At 40.1% G+C, this 15,465-nt stretch overlaps 1 protein-coding gene across 1 annotated transcript in view; it reads right to left on the bottom strand.

Moving 5' to 3' along the window:
* Positions 1-14,956, bottom strand: part of LUZP2 (leucine zipper protein 2) — a 455,713-nt gene extending 440,757 nt beyond the window's left edge. Inside the window, exon 1 of the mRNA XM_046638106.1 lies at positions 14,604-14,956. Within this exon, the coding sequence (XP_046494062.1) occupies positions 14,604-14,665 (62 nt within the window). The 5' untranslated portion in view covers positions 14,666-14,956. The remainder of the gene's footprint in view (positions 1-14,603) is intronic.
* Between the last annotated feature and the right edge of the window lie 509 nt (positions 14,957-15,465).

Below are 15,465 nucleotides of genomic sequence, written 5' to 3' on the forward strand. Positions count from 1 at the left end.
TTGGTCTTGTATGTTCTTTTTATTGCCAGAAAAAAACACAAAAACAGCAGAAAGCAGTCATTCTGCATTCAGTAGAGGATTCTCTCCCACCAACCCAGACTCCTCTTCCACAAACTCTCGCTTAACGCCAGGGATGCACCACAGGCGCCCGCTTATGGGCGCTGTGCTCTCCACTCATCTTTTTAAAATCCTATTTTCCAAAGGTCTGGTTTTTTTCCCCAGATATGCTTCCTATTACAAAATGCAGCCAAGGAATCCTTACTCTACTTGCAGAATGTACTATGCAGGCACACATCAAAACACTAAATCAGGTCCATTCTCACTGGGTCCTCCGCTTAGCATTCTACCTGGCAACTCTTATTTTTCCAGCCCATCAACTTGTCATCACTTCTTTGGGATAAACACTCTCCACATTCAGTGCCTGAAAGGTTATGGGTAGACAAAAGCTGGTGATTTCCTGAAGGAACAATTCAAGCATTTCTACCAGAATTTAGCCTTTGCTTGATAGTAATAGGATTCATCCACTGATTTTCCATGATACAACCCAGGCGTTGGAATCAGAGTCTAGGGTCCAAATCCTGATCCTGCAACTTATTGTAGCTGTAAGGGATGCTGGACCGAGAAGAGCCACAGACGAAACCACATGGGTCTTGTATTACACAGGTCCTGAGCATATGCAAAAAGAATAATCTTTATACTTTCAATTCTTTAAAGAGACAATCACAATGGAAACATGGTTAGAAAGTGGCTATTGATAAATTTATGTTTTCCTAATATCTCAAAGTACTTTAAGACATAGTTGTTGGCCCAAGACAAATCCTGTCCATTTCTTCCTCTTGCTTGCTACATTGATTATAAAAATAAAACTTTACCAATGATTACTACAGGATCATGACTGTCTTATGACTCTGTAGATTTTCTTTCATGTATAGATGTTTCTAGTTCAGACATGATCAAATCTTTTGTGAATTTGAAAGCAGACAAAAGTGACTTCATTTTTGGTTATTTGCATGTCAAGAAATACAATTTTCATTCTCTTAAGAGAATTTTGTGATGTTAGCTTGTCTCCATCAACTGAAAAAAAAGTGTTAATATTTCAGGTGGCAAGAAACATCACCATCTATTTTGTTAAAATAATAATAAAGAAAAACAGAGACTCAGAATAAAACTACGCCAGATAAGAGGAAACATTAGAAAGTAAAAGACCCATTTTGACAAATCAAGTTATATTTATTATGTATAAACTAATGTTCAACTTTGCGGTAAGTGTTAGGAACCAAGTAAGAACTCGAAGTCTTTGTGGTTTCTGTAACATTTACATTTATGTTAAAGAACAATGTAGACATTTGAAATGAAAACCTCCCTAATAATTCATTTATTGTTTTTTTCCAGAAAGCTTTGCATTGGTTAGTTCAGCTTATGATTATGATGAAGTTCTCTCGATTTTTATGAAAGACTGATGCTGGGTTGACAATAAAATATGTCTGAGTATTATTGTTTGCTTTTCCCCCTTGTCTTGATTATGCAATTATATATTTGTATCACTTTTGATAAGTTACTTGACATCTAGGAGGCTCAATTTATACATTTATAAAATGAAGGGCTGGAGTAAAAAGTAAAGACCTATTGAGACCTGAAATGTCATGATTCTGAGAAGGTTCTTGAAGGTTATACCACCAATATTTTGCCACCATCTTTTGGTTTCTCAGCCTGAGACCACCACTGCATCCTCAATAACTCTGGAGACATCTGGCCCCTCGGCCTCTTCCTTAGCTTCCAGCACCATCTTGGTTGACCTCTTTGCCTGGTCAGCCTCATACCTATCACCCATTATTCCAATCACACTGTCACATAACCATGGCATCCCTCTTCCGGTTTGAGAAAACTATACAGAGAAATTTCTTCAACCTTTTTTTTTTCTTCCTGAGGGAAGATTCTTTGCAAGGGGGAGAATTTGAGCAAATGCCAGAAGACTGTAGTCTGCAAACCCGGAAGAGTGCTCTCATAGACACTAGATCTGCTGGTACCTTGATCTTGGCATTCCCAGCCTCCAGTACTGTGAGAAACAAACGTTTGTTGCTTAAGCCACCCAGTCTAGACTATTCTGTTATAGCAGCCCAACCAGACTAAGACAAGATAAGTCTGCCTCCTTTATACTCCGACTTTCTAGGTCCTAAGGTAGCTGGAGTTGAAAAAGTGGAACTCAGACTCCAGGGGCTGGGCCACCCAGCTGTGGTTACTAAAGGTCTCCTCATCTATGAAAATGGATTGTTACTAATTGCTACACAGGATGATGTGCAAATAAGGACGACGTATGAAAATTAAAATGTAAATACTATAAAAGTGTCAGATATTATTATCTCTCTCACATAATCCATACTTTCCTTCAAGTCTGTCCTTTAGAGTTATTTCAATATGTCACTTGAGTAAAGGAGTACACAGGGGAGATGGGTACCAGGTCCAATTCCCCTTAGGGAGGAAAGTGGACGTATAGGAATCACTGTAGTGATGAATGGGACCAAGCTAACAGGACTGTGTTACCAACCAAAGCTTATTTTCAAAGATAAGTTCTCAGAAGACTGTAAAATATCTATTTGTAATATATACATAGATATGCATATAATGAAGTAAAATTGTATATAATATGTATTATGTAAACTATACAGTATATATTATATACACATGTGTATATATACACATAAATATGTATACACATACATATATCTCTATGTTAATTATTTTGACATGAAATCAAGCCAATTTTTTTTACATATCAATTTTGAGATGAATGTGTCAGTCTATAAATGGGCTAAATCTAGAGCTGAGATGACTGTACCGTACTTAGGACTTCACAGTGCCATCTTCTGGCCACCAATGCAAGTGCAGTTCCAGTAAAACAACAGTATTTAAACTTCCTAAGGAAAAGCTAGCTGCTGCTATTATCATTATTATTAAGTGGTCAGGTTTCACGCTAGACTGAGTTCAAATGATGACTCTGTTGCTTTTCACATCTGTCAAAGAAAAGGTGAGGCTATTTCCAATATGGGAATGTGGTGGAGGTTTGCATACAAACGGGGCATAAGGCTGCTGTGCACTGACCCCTGGCTCGCATGGCCATGGGCAGGTATGACACGAGTCTGTTTGTACACTAGCCTGCACGCGGCTCTCATCAGCTCTCCTGTTTCTGAGTTACTTCCCCAGCGCTTGACACCACGTACGTTAGTGTGAACTTTGTCTGAGCACTCTGACCCTGAGGCTTACAACTATCAAATCATGGGTTCAAATTCTGCCTCTACCTTTTAGTAATTTTGTAACCTCAGGTTTATTAACTTCTCTAATTCTTAATGTCCTAAACTATAAAATCGTACCTTTATGAAGTACGAAAAAGCATTAAAGTAACCCGAGAGAACTGTGTAGTATAATTCTTACACACAGAAAACAATCACCTTTAACAAACGTTACAAATTTTAAAAATTAATTTATGTGTCGGAGCAGTTGGGATGGCTACCTAGGGTCACACGGGTGGAAGGGGCTGAGCTGCAGGTAGACGCAGGTCAGCCTGATTCCTGCCACATGTTCCCAAACCCACAGCGAACATTCAAGGGCCATCTGGAGCCAGGCGGTGGAACGCTGTAGTTCACTGGTGTGACTTTGGAAAATAATATCCACAAATAAAGACAGTAGCAAGCAAATATCTGATTATTTTTCCTTCGCAATAAAAAACAAAATAAACATCATTTTAGTTAGCACTTTAAAGAAAGGATCTTCTGTCATATTTAGTTATAAGCTTAGAGGAGACCTGGGAGGAAGCTACGTTCTTCTCCTCACCATAAATCAGAGCGCAACTGAGGCTGGCACAGCCGACACAGGCTCATTCCAGTCTCCACATCACACACTAGGAGGCGCTGTAGCACAGTGAGTAAGAGCGTGGCTCTAGCATTATTTAGTGTTTGAATTTAGAATCCACTACTCACCAGTTTATAACTTTGGGCAAGGAATCTAACCCCTGGGTCTTAGTTTCCACACATATAACGTGGAGGCAACATCAGTAGTCACCTCACAAGTTTATTGTAAGGATTAACCTGGTTTACAGTCTTATATGATTGTTAGCTATTATTTATTATCGGAGCATCTTTTGCTTCCTTTCTTTGTTATTCCACAAGAACTAACTGATACTGTAGAGAAGAAAAGACCTGAGTCAATATGGCTGGTATAGTCGAACGTTCTGTTTAATACAAGAAATTCATCCAAAAAAATTGTTTTTCCACATCATGCCAAACCAACTGCTGTTAATTGGGGGGGGATGGAAAGGGATGAGTCAAAACTTTCATTTTTAGCAGGCTAAATATTACTTCTACTTGGGCTGAACACTCAGATTTCCTTCCCTAAGTAGAAAACAGCAAGCACTGATACAGCCTCACGTGCAGGTCTTGGTTTTCATTGCCTCATTCTCATATAACTTTTGTGATGAACTCAAGGGGGAAGGTGGAGTTAAGTTTTCATTCTTCTCAGTGTTATCTGTAAGATCTCACCTTGCTGTCAAGTACTTTCTAAACAGAGGATGCCCCCTGATAAATCCACGTCATATAGTTTTATACCATTTAGTTTATTTGGGCATTTTCTCAGCCATTTGCAGAAAGATACATGAGGCAGAGAAGTATTTTCGTGTAACTTTACTGAGAAATGCAGCCTGGTACATAACAAGATATTCACTTATTAAATTTACTTGTATACATGTGAAACTAGGTGTGATTTTTGCCAAAATGTCATCATCTTTCCATCTTCCTGAACTGAGCCGCAATGTCCACACTGTAACTGCCAAGGAGATCAAGATGTTCCAGACCCTCTAGTTCTTAAACATTAGAGCAGTGGTTTCCAAGCTGTCATGCACACAGGAAGCAAATTCTATGTTAAAATGAAAATGCTCTGGCCCTTTCCCCAGAGAATCTAATCTAATATGGCTAGGGTGGGGACCAGGAAGTTGCCTTTTTAACAGGCATATTAGGAGATTCTGATTTAGGTCTCTGAGGAATGCACTTGGAGAAACATTGATCTGAGGGCATCTAGGTTTTCCACATAGAAATAGTGAAATTAGCTGCCAAACTTCTGTCTTTATAATAAAGGTATGTATTTGGCGGTCTTAAAACTAATGAGTTTCTTTGGATGATTTATTTTAAGTATACTTTCAGTGTAGCCTCTCCCACCTCATGAAAACATACAGTTATTTGCCGACATGGCTTACTTTCAGCATTTGTATTTGTATTATACGTTATTATGTTTCTTCAGTGTGTATTTACACAGAGATTAGATTCTACCAGCAGTGCTGAAGTTTCATTCATAAAGCAGTTCTCAGAAATGATGAGCTAGGATCTGACCACTTTCCAGCTGGGAGAATATGGGCTAATCATTTACTGTGTCCAAAACTCAGTGTCCCTCATGATAAAACATATATAATAAGTATAACGTGTTGCCAGGAAGTAAGCATTAAGTGACAGAAAGTAAGCTTCTAGCAACTGCCAGGGCAATAATTAGTCCTCAAAAATACTGGTTGAATTTACAATTTCCGTGTTGCATAAAATGACCAGATGAAATAAAGACATACATACAATGCACAAAAGGGATTCAATAGCTTTCAATATTTTTCTAAATTGTAGTGTCAGAAAAAGAACAATTTGCCCCCATTGTTTATGTGAACTTAGTTGTAGAATGAGCTCACATTTCACTTTGTGGCATCTCAAGGAAAAAGCTACATACTATCAACAATATAAAGCTTCCTCAACCATATCTGCTTCTTGCCAACATGTCACTTCAATTTTTCACGCATTTTCTTGTTTCCTTTATAATTCAGAGTTCTTTTCCTCCTCTTTCCTGCTCAATGTTAAGAGCTTAGTTTACTGCAAAGACCAGCAATGAATGACAGCAAGCATTAAAAAAGAGCAAATTCAGAACAAAATAACAAAAAAAGCAGCAGAAACAGGAAGGCTCAAGTTAAGCACTCAGTTGAGTACTTAGCACACAGCATTCAAAGTGTGCTAGGTTTCTCATTCCCCTCTGCCATGGCAGCCCCTTCTCCATCTTTCTTTGGAGGTGTGACCAATCTTACCCCATTGAAAGGCCCCTTAATTATAAAAGTCCAGAACTCTCCACTTGTCCAAAGGCTTGTTGGTGTTTGCCCTGTCCTAGTCTGGACCTGCCATCTTTAGGTAAACTCGAAAAATGAACCTTCTTTAAAGACATGAATGTGATATTATTGTAATTTTAAGAACTATATTTAATGTTTAACCAGATTAGTGACATAATTTCGAGCTTTCAGACACAAAATAGAAGCTAGGTCAAGTCACATTGGTTTCCTTTATTTTTCTTGAGGAAATTACAGATGTTTAAATCAGTGTTCCTAACTGATATTTGTTAGGATGATCCAGAAATGGCTATCACATTGGCCTCAAATTATCTGCATGAACTTGGAGAAAAAACACATTGTCCATTCAGTTTTTTTTATCTGTAATAAGGGAGGATAGGGCCGAGCTCCAAAATCTCTTCACAACACTTTTGTCTTGTCTATGTTGGTATGAGGTAAGTTTTTATTAAAGACCACTCTTTCTGAAATGCAAGTACACTCGGTAGGGCAAAATCTCTCAATCCTTTCAATCAGATAATATAAGAATGACAATACACAACTAGAAGGACCTGCAACTTAGATATACAACTGTGTACGGGGGGGGGGGGGGGGGGGTGGGGAGAAAAAGCAGAAAAAAAAAAAAAAAGAATGGCAATACATTGAGCTGTCTTTCTCTGTGCTAGACACTATTCTTTATATACATTAGCTTATTCAATCCTCTTGACAAATATAGGAGAGAGGCATTGTTAACAGCTTTTTATTGATGAGAAAAAATGTGACTAGGAGATGTTACTCCACATTTCTAAAGTCATGTAGCTAGTAAGGCTAATCCAAAGTCTGATTCCACATTCTTTGAATTTAACTGATTTGACAGGTCAAAGATTTCCTGTAACCCCACCTCTTTAATCAGCTACCCACTGTGTAGTAAGTGCTTCTAGATTCTCAGACTTATGGTTTGAATCAGAGCCTGAAGAGGGGAAATTAGAAACTCTCATAACCCTCTTGAGGATAGGCAGGAGGAAGTCACAGAAAGTACCACCCTCCACAGGGACACGTGTTGAAGGCTGGCCCAGAACCTGCATTAGCTCTCGTCCATGCCTTAGCTCAGCTTCAAGGACTACTTTGGAAGAGAGAAAGTCATTGCACCTTTTCTGTTCCATTTTTTTTCTAAGGGTCATCCACTGGGCTCAATTCCCTCCCCACCCTGCCCCCAGCAGAATCTTATCAGAAAATAAAACATAATTTTATTATTTTGGCTGTAACAGTCAAAAACTTTCAAAGTCTTTAAGGAATTGATTTATTTCGAATTTTAATAAAATAATTAAATTAAATGTTGATTGCTTGAGATATCCAATATAAAAAATCAACACACTAAATTGTAATCTCTATGCATAGTAATAGTGCACATGTCTTAGGATTTTCTGAGGGACTACAAAGTACAGTTATGTGCATGCCCTGTGATAGAGCTTAAATACATTCCCCTCAATCCAAATGGCCCTATGTGCTGGACATTATTATTTTCCATTTTATAGATGAGAAATTTAAGTCTCGGAGTGGTTAAGAAACCTACGCAAAGGCAAAGAGCTTATGATTTGAATGTATAGGATGAAATCTATGATCACCTAACCCTAAAATTGTTACATAACCATAAATTGCTCACAGGCTATGATGAAAGTGTAGAGAAACATAAACCAAATGAACTGTAATGTCACTACACATTAAAGCTGGATGTGAACAGATTTTGGAACTCATCTTTGTAAGATGGTTAAGTTTGCTGCCCATTGAACAATACTACACCACTGTAGCGTAAATTTAATAGCAAATGTCTAGCTGGAACTACATTTATAGAAATAGTTTCAATGAAAAGATCCAAAGGCACCAAAAATATCACCTTATAATAGAAGTGAAAGATCAACAGGAACCATTATAGGTGTATCTCTGGAGGGGTAAACTGTGCACAGGTGAGAACTCATTAATGACACTCTGCTTTGGGTCTTGAAAATGACCTGGAATCTTTTTCTAGGCCAGCTCACTCTTCCAAAAACAACTGAATAAAGGCAAACCAATGGTGTTCAACTCCTCGTTACTGTAATTCCCTTTGACCATAACCTGTTGTTCTATCATGATTACATGTGGTCAGAGAATTTGTTTTAAAATTACTTTCTACTCCGTAATAATCAGGATAATTCCAGATTTAAGGTAAGCAGCAACTATACAAATGTGGCTTGATTACTGAAGAGATAGGTCACGGAGAGCAGTCACACACTAAAACAGAAGGAGCACTGCGGAAATTTCTAGGTTCTTGTTTTGGTTTCCCTCTGTGGCCTTAGGCAAGTCTCAGTCACTTTAGACCTCAGTTTTCTCATCTCTAGAATGAGGGCTTCAGATGAGAACACAGCTTCGCATTCACGGCATGCTTCCCAATAACAGGCTCTTTGCAGTACACTCCACAGTGACACCAAACATGTCAGACGCAATTGCAGCACAATCACTACCTATGGAGTCTGCTATGATGTCTACCCATGATGTCTGCTAGTGTTCAGGAAGGCCCTCTCAGGGTACACTGCTTACTTGCTCGACCTTCAGCTTGTGGCTGAACAGAATGGTCTACTTTCGATATCTCTTTGCCTCCTATAATCATGAAGCAAAGTTCTTAGATGTCCCGGCAAACACGTGCCCTTTCTCTGATGCAGACTTAACATAATCCATGCCTTTTATTTCCCCTTAGCAGCAAATCATACCCGGTTCTATGATCCACTCCACTGACAGACATCAACACACATTCACAGATTTATACACATCAATAATCTATGGCAAAATATATATCTTTTTCATGTAATGGTGAAAATTTGATGGCACAACTATGAAGAGTTTATGACAAAATATGTGCGAACTAGTTGAGGCCAGACGATCTGTAAGGTTGTTTACAAAACCGGCTCAGTAGCACATCCCTTTCATGTGATGATTCTTAAGACATAACAGTTGGGCATCTATATTGGTGGTTCCCAAACTGTTCTCCATACTAGAAAGAAAAACCTCAATGTCATCTTTTTTCTCTTAATTTTTCCAAATTTTTGCAGCTTTTATAGATTGTTAATAGATGACGAAATGGATTAACAAGTAGAAAATAAAGTTTTAGAACTTTTATATCAACCCTGCTCATGTAGTTTGAAAGCATCCCCTTTTGTTCATTGACACCTGTGCTCAGGGCTTTGATTTGGTCTTATGATTTATGCACTATAAATGCAATTAAATTTTAAATATATGTACAAGTTAAGTAGCTAAATATATACTTTTGTGCTAAATCATATTCTATATGATAAAATTAAATATCATAATTTTCCTTGGTGCTCACCAAAGTGCATGGCACCATCCAGGCGCTCTGCCACCAAAACACTTTTGAAAGAACCAGCCTAGTTACCACGTAACTCTCATTACTTCTCCTGCTTCTTCTCTTCTTTGCTAATCTTTTCTTTCTTTTGGATGATGACTGTCATTCTCAAGAATTTTGTGTCACCAATTGATTTGTATCCAAGTTTTCATTTATTCTCTATGTCTCGATCAATCACATTATACAAAGATTTCATGAAAATGATAAAAACAACATAGTAATAGTTGCAAAGGCTAACCCCTCTTGAGCACTTTCTGTGCTCCAGGAGCTAGGGTAAACTCTTTTCCTAGATGAATTCATTCAGTTGTTACCACAACCCTCTCTGGTATGTTCTATAAGTAGTCCTATTTTCTACCTGAGAAAACTGGAGGGAAAGGATATGCAATTCACCCAAGAGCGCACCACCAACAAGTGTTACATGATATTAAAGTTGACTACAAAATATCATTTCTCTCACTGTCCTTGAAAAGCAGAAGTTACTTCTCAAACTCCTTAACTGCCATTATTCACTCTTTCCTTTATAGACACTTAGAACTTTGTTTAAAAATTTTGTAGTTCTTATTTATCCAATTTTGTCTCATATGTAATTATTTCTGTACATGACCAGATTATGAGAACATGCATTTGTAACTAATAGATTATTTTATTGCTCTGATGCCTTATGCAATAACCAACTCATTGCAGGCACACTTTTAATGCGTGATAATGAGAACATCAAAGACATTTCTAAAGGTTATGAACACAAGTTCAAATGGATTTTTGGGTTTTCCAGAGAAGAAAACTTAATATTAAACATTATCTGTTTAACCAGGCTACTTAAATTATTTAGCCCTATATATTAAAGGGATTTTCCTCTAGAAGTCAGTCCAAAACAGGCGCACGCATGCGCACCCCATGCAAACACTCTTGTAACACACATGAGAAAACATCATTTCATGAGAGCCACATCCCCTCAGTGGTGTCAATGATTTTTGCTTCCTGGTTGGGAGGTCAAGTTCTTTCTTTCAATTACATGGAGTTTGGTGTGGGACAATTGCACAGTTAAATCATAAAATGTTTGAGGGGTCTCTTTCATTAGTTATAGGGAAAATTTAATCCACAAAAGTAATCCCGAAATGTGTCATTTTAAAAACTGCCATCAGAAATAGGCACATAAGGTCCAGAATTGAAATCTGGAAAATCAAAACATTTTCTTGTTAATATCTTCTTAGCCTAGAAAAGACATTTCTCTAATTCGATTACACAGAATGGTGCAATTCTTATCACAAACGAATGTCTGTAAGGTCATACAAAGGTGTGTGTGGGACAACACTCACTGTGTGCAGGGCTTGAGAAAACAAACCCAGGTCACCTCTGATCAATTGGGGGGGTTAAAGTAAGACTGCTTCCTACATCAAATTTATCTGCTTAAAAATAAAAGTCTTGGATGCTTATTGTGTCCTTATTGTGGCTCTTATCTTTCCTTTATCCTGTACATCAACTTGACTCTGTGGTTAGGTTAAGGCACAGAGTGAATAGGAGCCTGGGGCATCTTCAGTATATAGTATTGTCTAAAAATAGATTCCACAGTAAACAGGTGGTGTGACTGCTGATCAGAGGGCCCAGGAGAGACCTCTGAGGTGACTCCTATTGGGAAGACTCTAACCGACCGTCTGCTTAAAGTTCTTGCTTGACGGAAAACCACCAGAAGTCAGAAGACCTTCACTCCACCCCTGCCATGTTCCTCTCCCCATTAAGTCATTTAAAACTCAACAAACCAAAGGCATCAAGAGGAGAATCACAGCATAAAGGAACAGAGGTTCAGCGGACGAAAGCACAAGCCTTCTCCAGCACGCCATGGGGCCCTTTTCAGCAAGCACTTCTAAAGAGTTTCTCACCCTACCATTCCTTTCAATGCCTACACTACTTCTTTCTGAAGTGAATTGCTGCCTGCCTTGGAACAGCAATTTAATACTTCTACAGAATGAGGCTGCTTAAAAAGTACAGCCATTCTATTCTGAAGCTATTAAACCAAGACATCTGTTTGCTTTCCTTGCCCACATTTATTTATGCACAGGTTAAACGGATTTCTGTATTAGCCACATTATTCATAACATTAACTTGAATTTTTTGAATTTACATGTGCTTTCTAAATAGGAGAGACAATAGATCAGGAAATTAAACCGCTCTCTTTAACCCTGTGGGGTTTACCAGTAAAACAGAGAACCATCTTTGGCTATTGTTGAAGCTGAGCATTTAGCTTTCTTTCAGGACAGATGAAGTAAGTCTGATTGAGGGGCATCGATGTTATTCACTATGGTGAAAATGATGGAATTTTTGTGCTTCAGAATCTGAAGTTGCTATAAAAAAAAAGGTGGGGATGAGGAGCAGACAAAAACAGAAAGCTGTTCACAAATACCTATTTAGAAGGCAGAATGTTTTTGAGCTTTCATCTCTGTGAGTAGAATACCATTACATAGGAACTCTGCTTCTTCAGGTGCACCATTTGTTTTAGTGAGCACATTGCTTTATCTTAATACAAAACTGAACTTTAGACCTATTAGAAAGATAGCAGCAAGGTATTAAAAGAGCTATGCCCAGAGCAGAGACATTGAAACAAATGCATTTTTGCATCAAGAGTCTCAGATCCACCTTCCTCACACTTCAAAAAGAACTTGACAGTTAAAAACAAGTGATAACACCCAAAGGCTATAGGAAAATCTAGCAAGTGCCAACCCTCTGCTAATGCGTTCAATGCAATCTAAGCACGTGCAATGCCATTTGCTTCACAAACAGGACCACTGAGTAAGAAATTAAGTCAACAGAAGTCTTTGGCTTGAAAGCCCACTGTCACAGGTGGTCATGGCTGAGCTACACATTTTTTCTTAGCAGGATAATAAGCTCACCTCTACTCATGCAACTGTTCTCACAAACCTGTTCAGTTTAGGTTCTAACCAGCATATTAACTGTAAGCCTACAAGAACCCTTAAATATGAGAAAGAGAATGGCCTTCTGTTAGACTCCATTAAAACATAGTCTCTTCTCACAAAACGACATCTTGATAGTACCAAATTCATTTTGAGATTTGCTCACTGTCGCAAGGTAATCTGGGTATCCAGTAAAAGAAACTGCTACAGAGTAATCACAATAGCAAAACATACCACTGATTATGAAAAGTTTGACTTTTTCAAGCCCAGCATGCTCTTTTTGTTGAGTCGGCAAGAGGCAAAATTTAAAGAAGATCCGTCACACTTTTCACATACGAGCAATACTGCAGAAGTTTCATATCTAAACTAGGTATGACTAATTCTAGTTTTTTTTGTAATAAATGTGTTGACTACTTAAAAAAGATTATGCTTATAAAAATTAATACTTTCATAGAAGGGCTAATGATGGCTCTTTGTCTGTTTTATATAACCAACACTAAGACTCTGGAGGCTGCAGTCTATGGAGCTTTCTGAGTCACTTAAATTATAACATCCTTATAAAGCAAATGTACTTTTAGAAGATTTTCACTGTCTTTAAAGATCACTGTGGGCTGGGTTTCCACTGTTCAAATATTTATTATTTTATGCATATGTTGACAAGCATCTACTTAAGTGCCCAAACTTTGAGAACTTCCTTTTTCTAGAATACTCCACAAGTAATTACTAAAGCATAACACAAGAGTTCAGCACGAGTGGCAAGACTCTTCAAAGGATAACTGTGATGCACAATTTGCACTGAGTTGCTTAGAGCTGACCACAACTAATGACATGGGTTCTGTAACTGGAGCAAGTATTATGACACTGGGAGGCAAAGTGATTTTAAAACCATCTGCATTTCGTAAACTAAAGTGACAAGTAACCCTTGGAGAAAATCATGACTACAACTCACATCCCATTTTAGTCGGGGAAAGTCACCTGGGCTCTGTTTGCAAGGAAAGACTAAGTTCATCACCTACGGGGGTGCCAAATCAAACGGTCCTCACACTGGAGGGAAAGTCTGGTTACAAGAGCCTGAAAGAGAGTGTGTAGACGAGGAGTGGAATCGTGAAGATTACTGCCCTGATTGTTCATAGATGAGTTTTCTTCATCCTTCTCAATTTCAGAATTAGATAGAACCCTATTTTCTCCCTTCATTTTCCATCAGAGGCACAGATAATGTTTCCATTCACATAGATTTGAAAAGATCCTCATCCTGTGTGGGTTATTTTATTTTATAGTAGCCAAGGGAAAGAGGTTGCTGCCAATATGATGCTAAGGGATGCAGAAGAAAGGCTTAGTCCCGGGCAGTGAAACAGTACACCTTTGTGCTGCTCTTGTGGGAGAATGCAAGCCCATCACCAACTTTGGGACTTGATCAACAGCGAGAGTCACAAAACTCCTTTCAATCACTGCCTTTTAAACCTCCACTAAAAACAGCTTCTCTGTGTGGGGCTTAAACTCCCCTCTCTGGCCACTGACCAGTACAGTGCCTCTTTGTTTCTGACGAGGCTCTCTGCATCAGCACCCTGAGGGGGCCGTCTAACTTTTAATCACCTTGTGTGCTCTTTAACTAGACCTGTTCACAAGGCGGCCAAATGAAGTTGCCTACCACTAAGCCTACTCAAAACACTGAAACAGGCCACTTCCCAAGTCCGGGAACTTTGATGCCAGGCTTATCGTCTTCCGGGAGTCCTGGTTTTTCTCTGGTTCCCTGTACCTTAACATCAGACACTCTTGGGGGAGGAGGTAAACTCTGTGGTTATTAAGACAGCTCCAATGTAAAGACAGTGCCTGGTGACAATTCCTTCCGTCTATCCGTCTATCTCCTTTCCTTATTTTGGTCTGTTACGGCGTGTTATCTGTTTGCTACTAGTAGGGGTGGAGGGAAGCACGCTGTATTTGGAAGGGAAAGCTCTCGGTCCTGTCACTGGGAGCAATACCGAGACTTTCTCCAAGGGCTGAGAGAACTAGAAAACGGCTCTACTCTGCAGGAAGGATGTCAGAGTCCGAAACACAGAGGGACCCTCTAACTTAGGCGGGGGATGTAAACAGCTGAAGTGTCTGTCCTTGGCCCCCACAGGTGACCTGCAGTAGTTCCAACCTGCCGGCAGCGCCCCTTGGCTCAGAGCCCTCGCGCTCCTGGACTCACCTGGTGCTGAGGATCAGCGCCGGCAGCAGAGGCAGCAGGTACAGCGCCGGGCTGAAGTGCATGCTGTCGCCTGAGGGGGCCTCCTTCCCTCGCTGCCTTCGCTCTCCCTCCTCCTCTGGGTCTTGTCGCTCGGTTCTGGCCCCGGCCAGCGATGAGCCCTCTCCAGCAGCGGACGGAAGGAAACGGACAAATGGACGGACGCCGCGCGAAGGCAAGCACTGAGCGCGGGGAGTATCTTCGGGAGTGATGTCACCGGCGAAGCGAGCCCTGCCCGGGATCGTTCGGCGCCGCCGCTCCCGAGCCCGGAGGGCGCGTTGTCACTCGCGCTGGAGGCGGCGCGGGGAGAGGGAGGGGGCGCCCAGCGAGGGCCCCGCGCGCTCGGGTCACCGGGCTGCGCTCTGGTCCCCGGCTGCACACCCGCCCGAGGCTGATCGTTTATCCCGCTTCTTTCAAGGAAGGGAGGGGCGGGACCGAGTCGAGGAGAGAAATCTAATCCTCCAGTGTTGAACCGGCGTGCTCAGCAGGAGGTGAGAACGAATTCACTGGGAAAGACGATCAGATGCTCAGAGTCGCAGGCAGGTGTCCCGCACCTGATTAAACAGTGTTTGGAAGAACCTCGTTCTGGAGAGAGTGTTTAAAATATTCTAATTAGAAATGCATAGTAATTCGCCTGGTGCGGCTGGAAGGACAGCAGGAGTGAGCAGCGCCCAGAAATGCACCGTGAGCCCTAATGCCATTGCAAGCTTCTTAGTCCGCAAACACGGACTATAAGAGGTGTCAGGACAGTTAAGACGTCTGCTGCTTCTGGGCTTTGAAGATTTCTGATCTTCCTCTCATTTCAATCTGTCGGTTTGTACCAGCA

The sequence above is a fragment of the Equus quagga genome, chromosome 14, assembly GCF_021613505.1.
Source record: "Equus quagga isolate Etosha38 chromosome 14, UCLA_HA_Equagga_1.0, whole genome shotgun sequence".
NCBI classification, from domain to species: domain Eukaryota; kingdom Metazoa; phylum Chordata; class Mammalia; order Perissodactyla; family Equidae; genus Equus; species Equus quagga.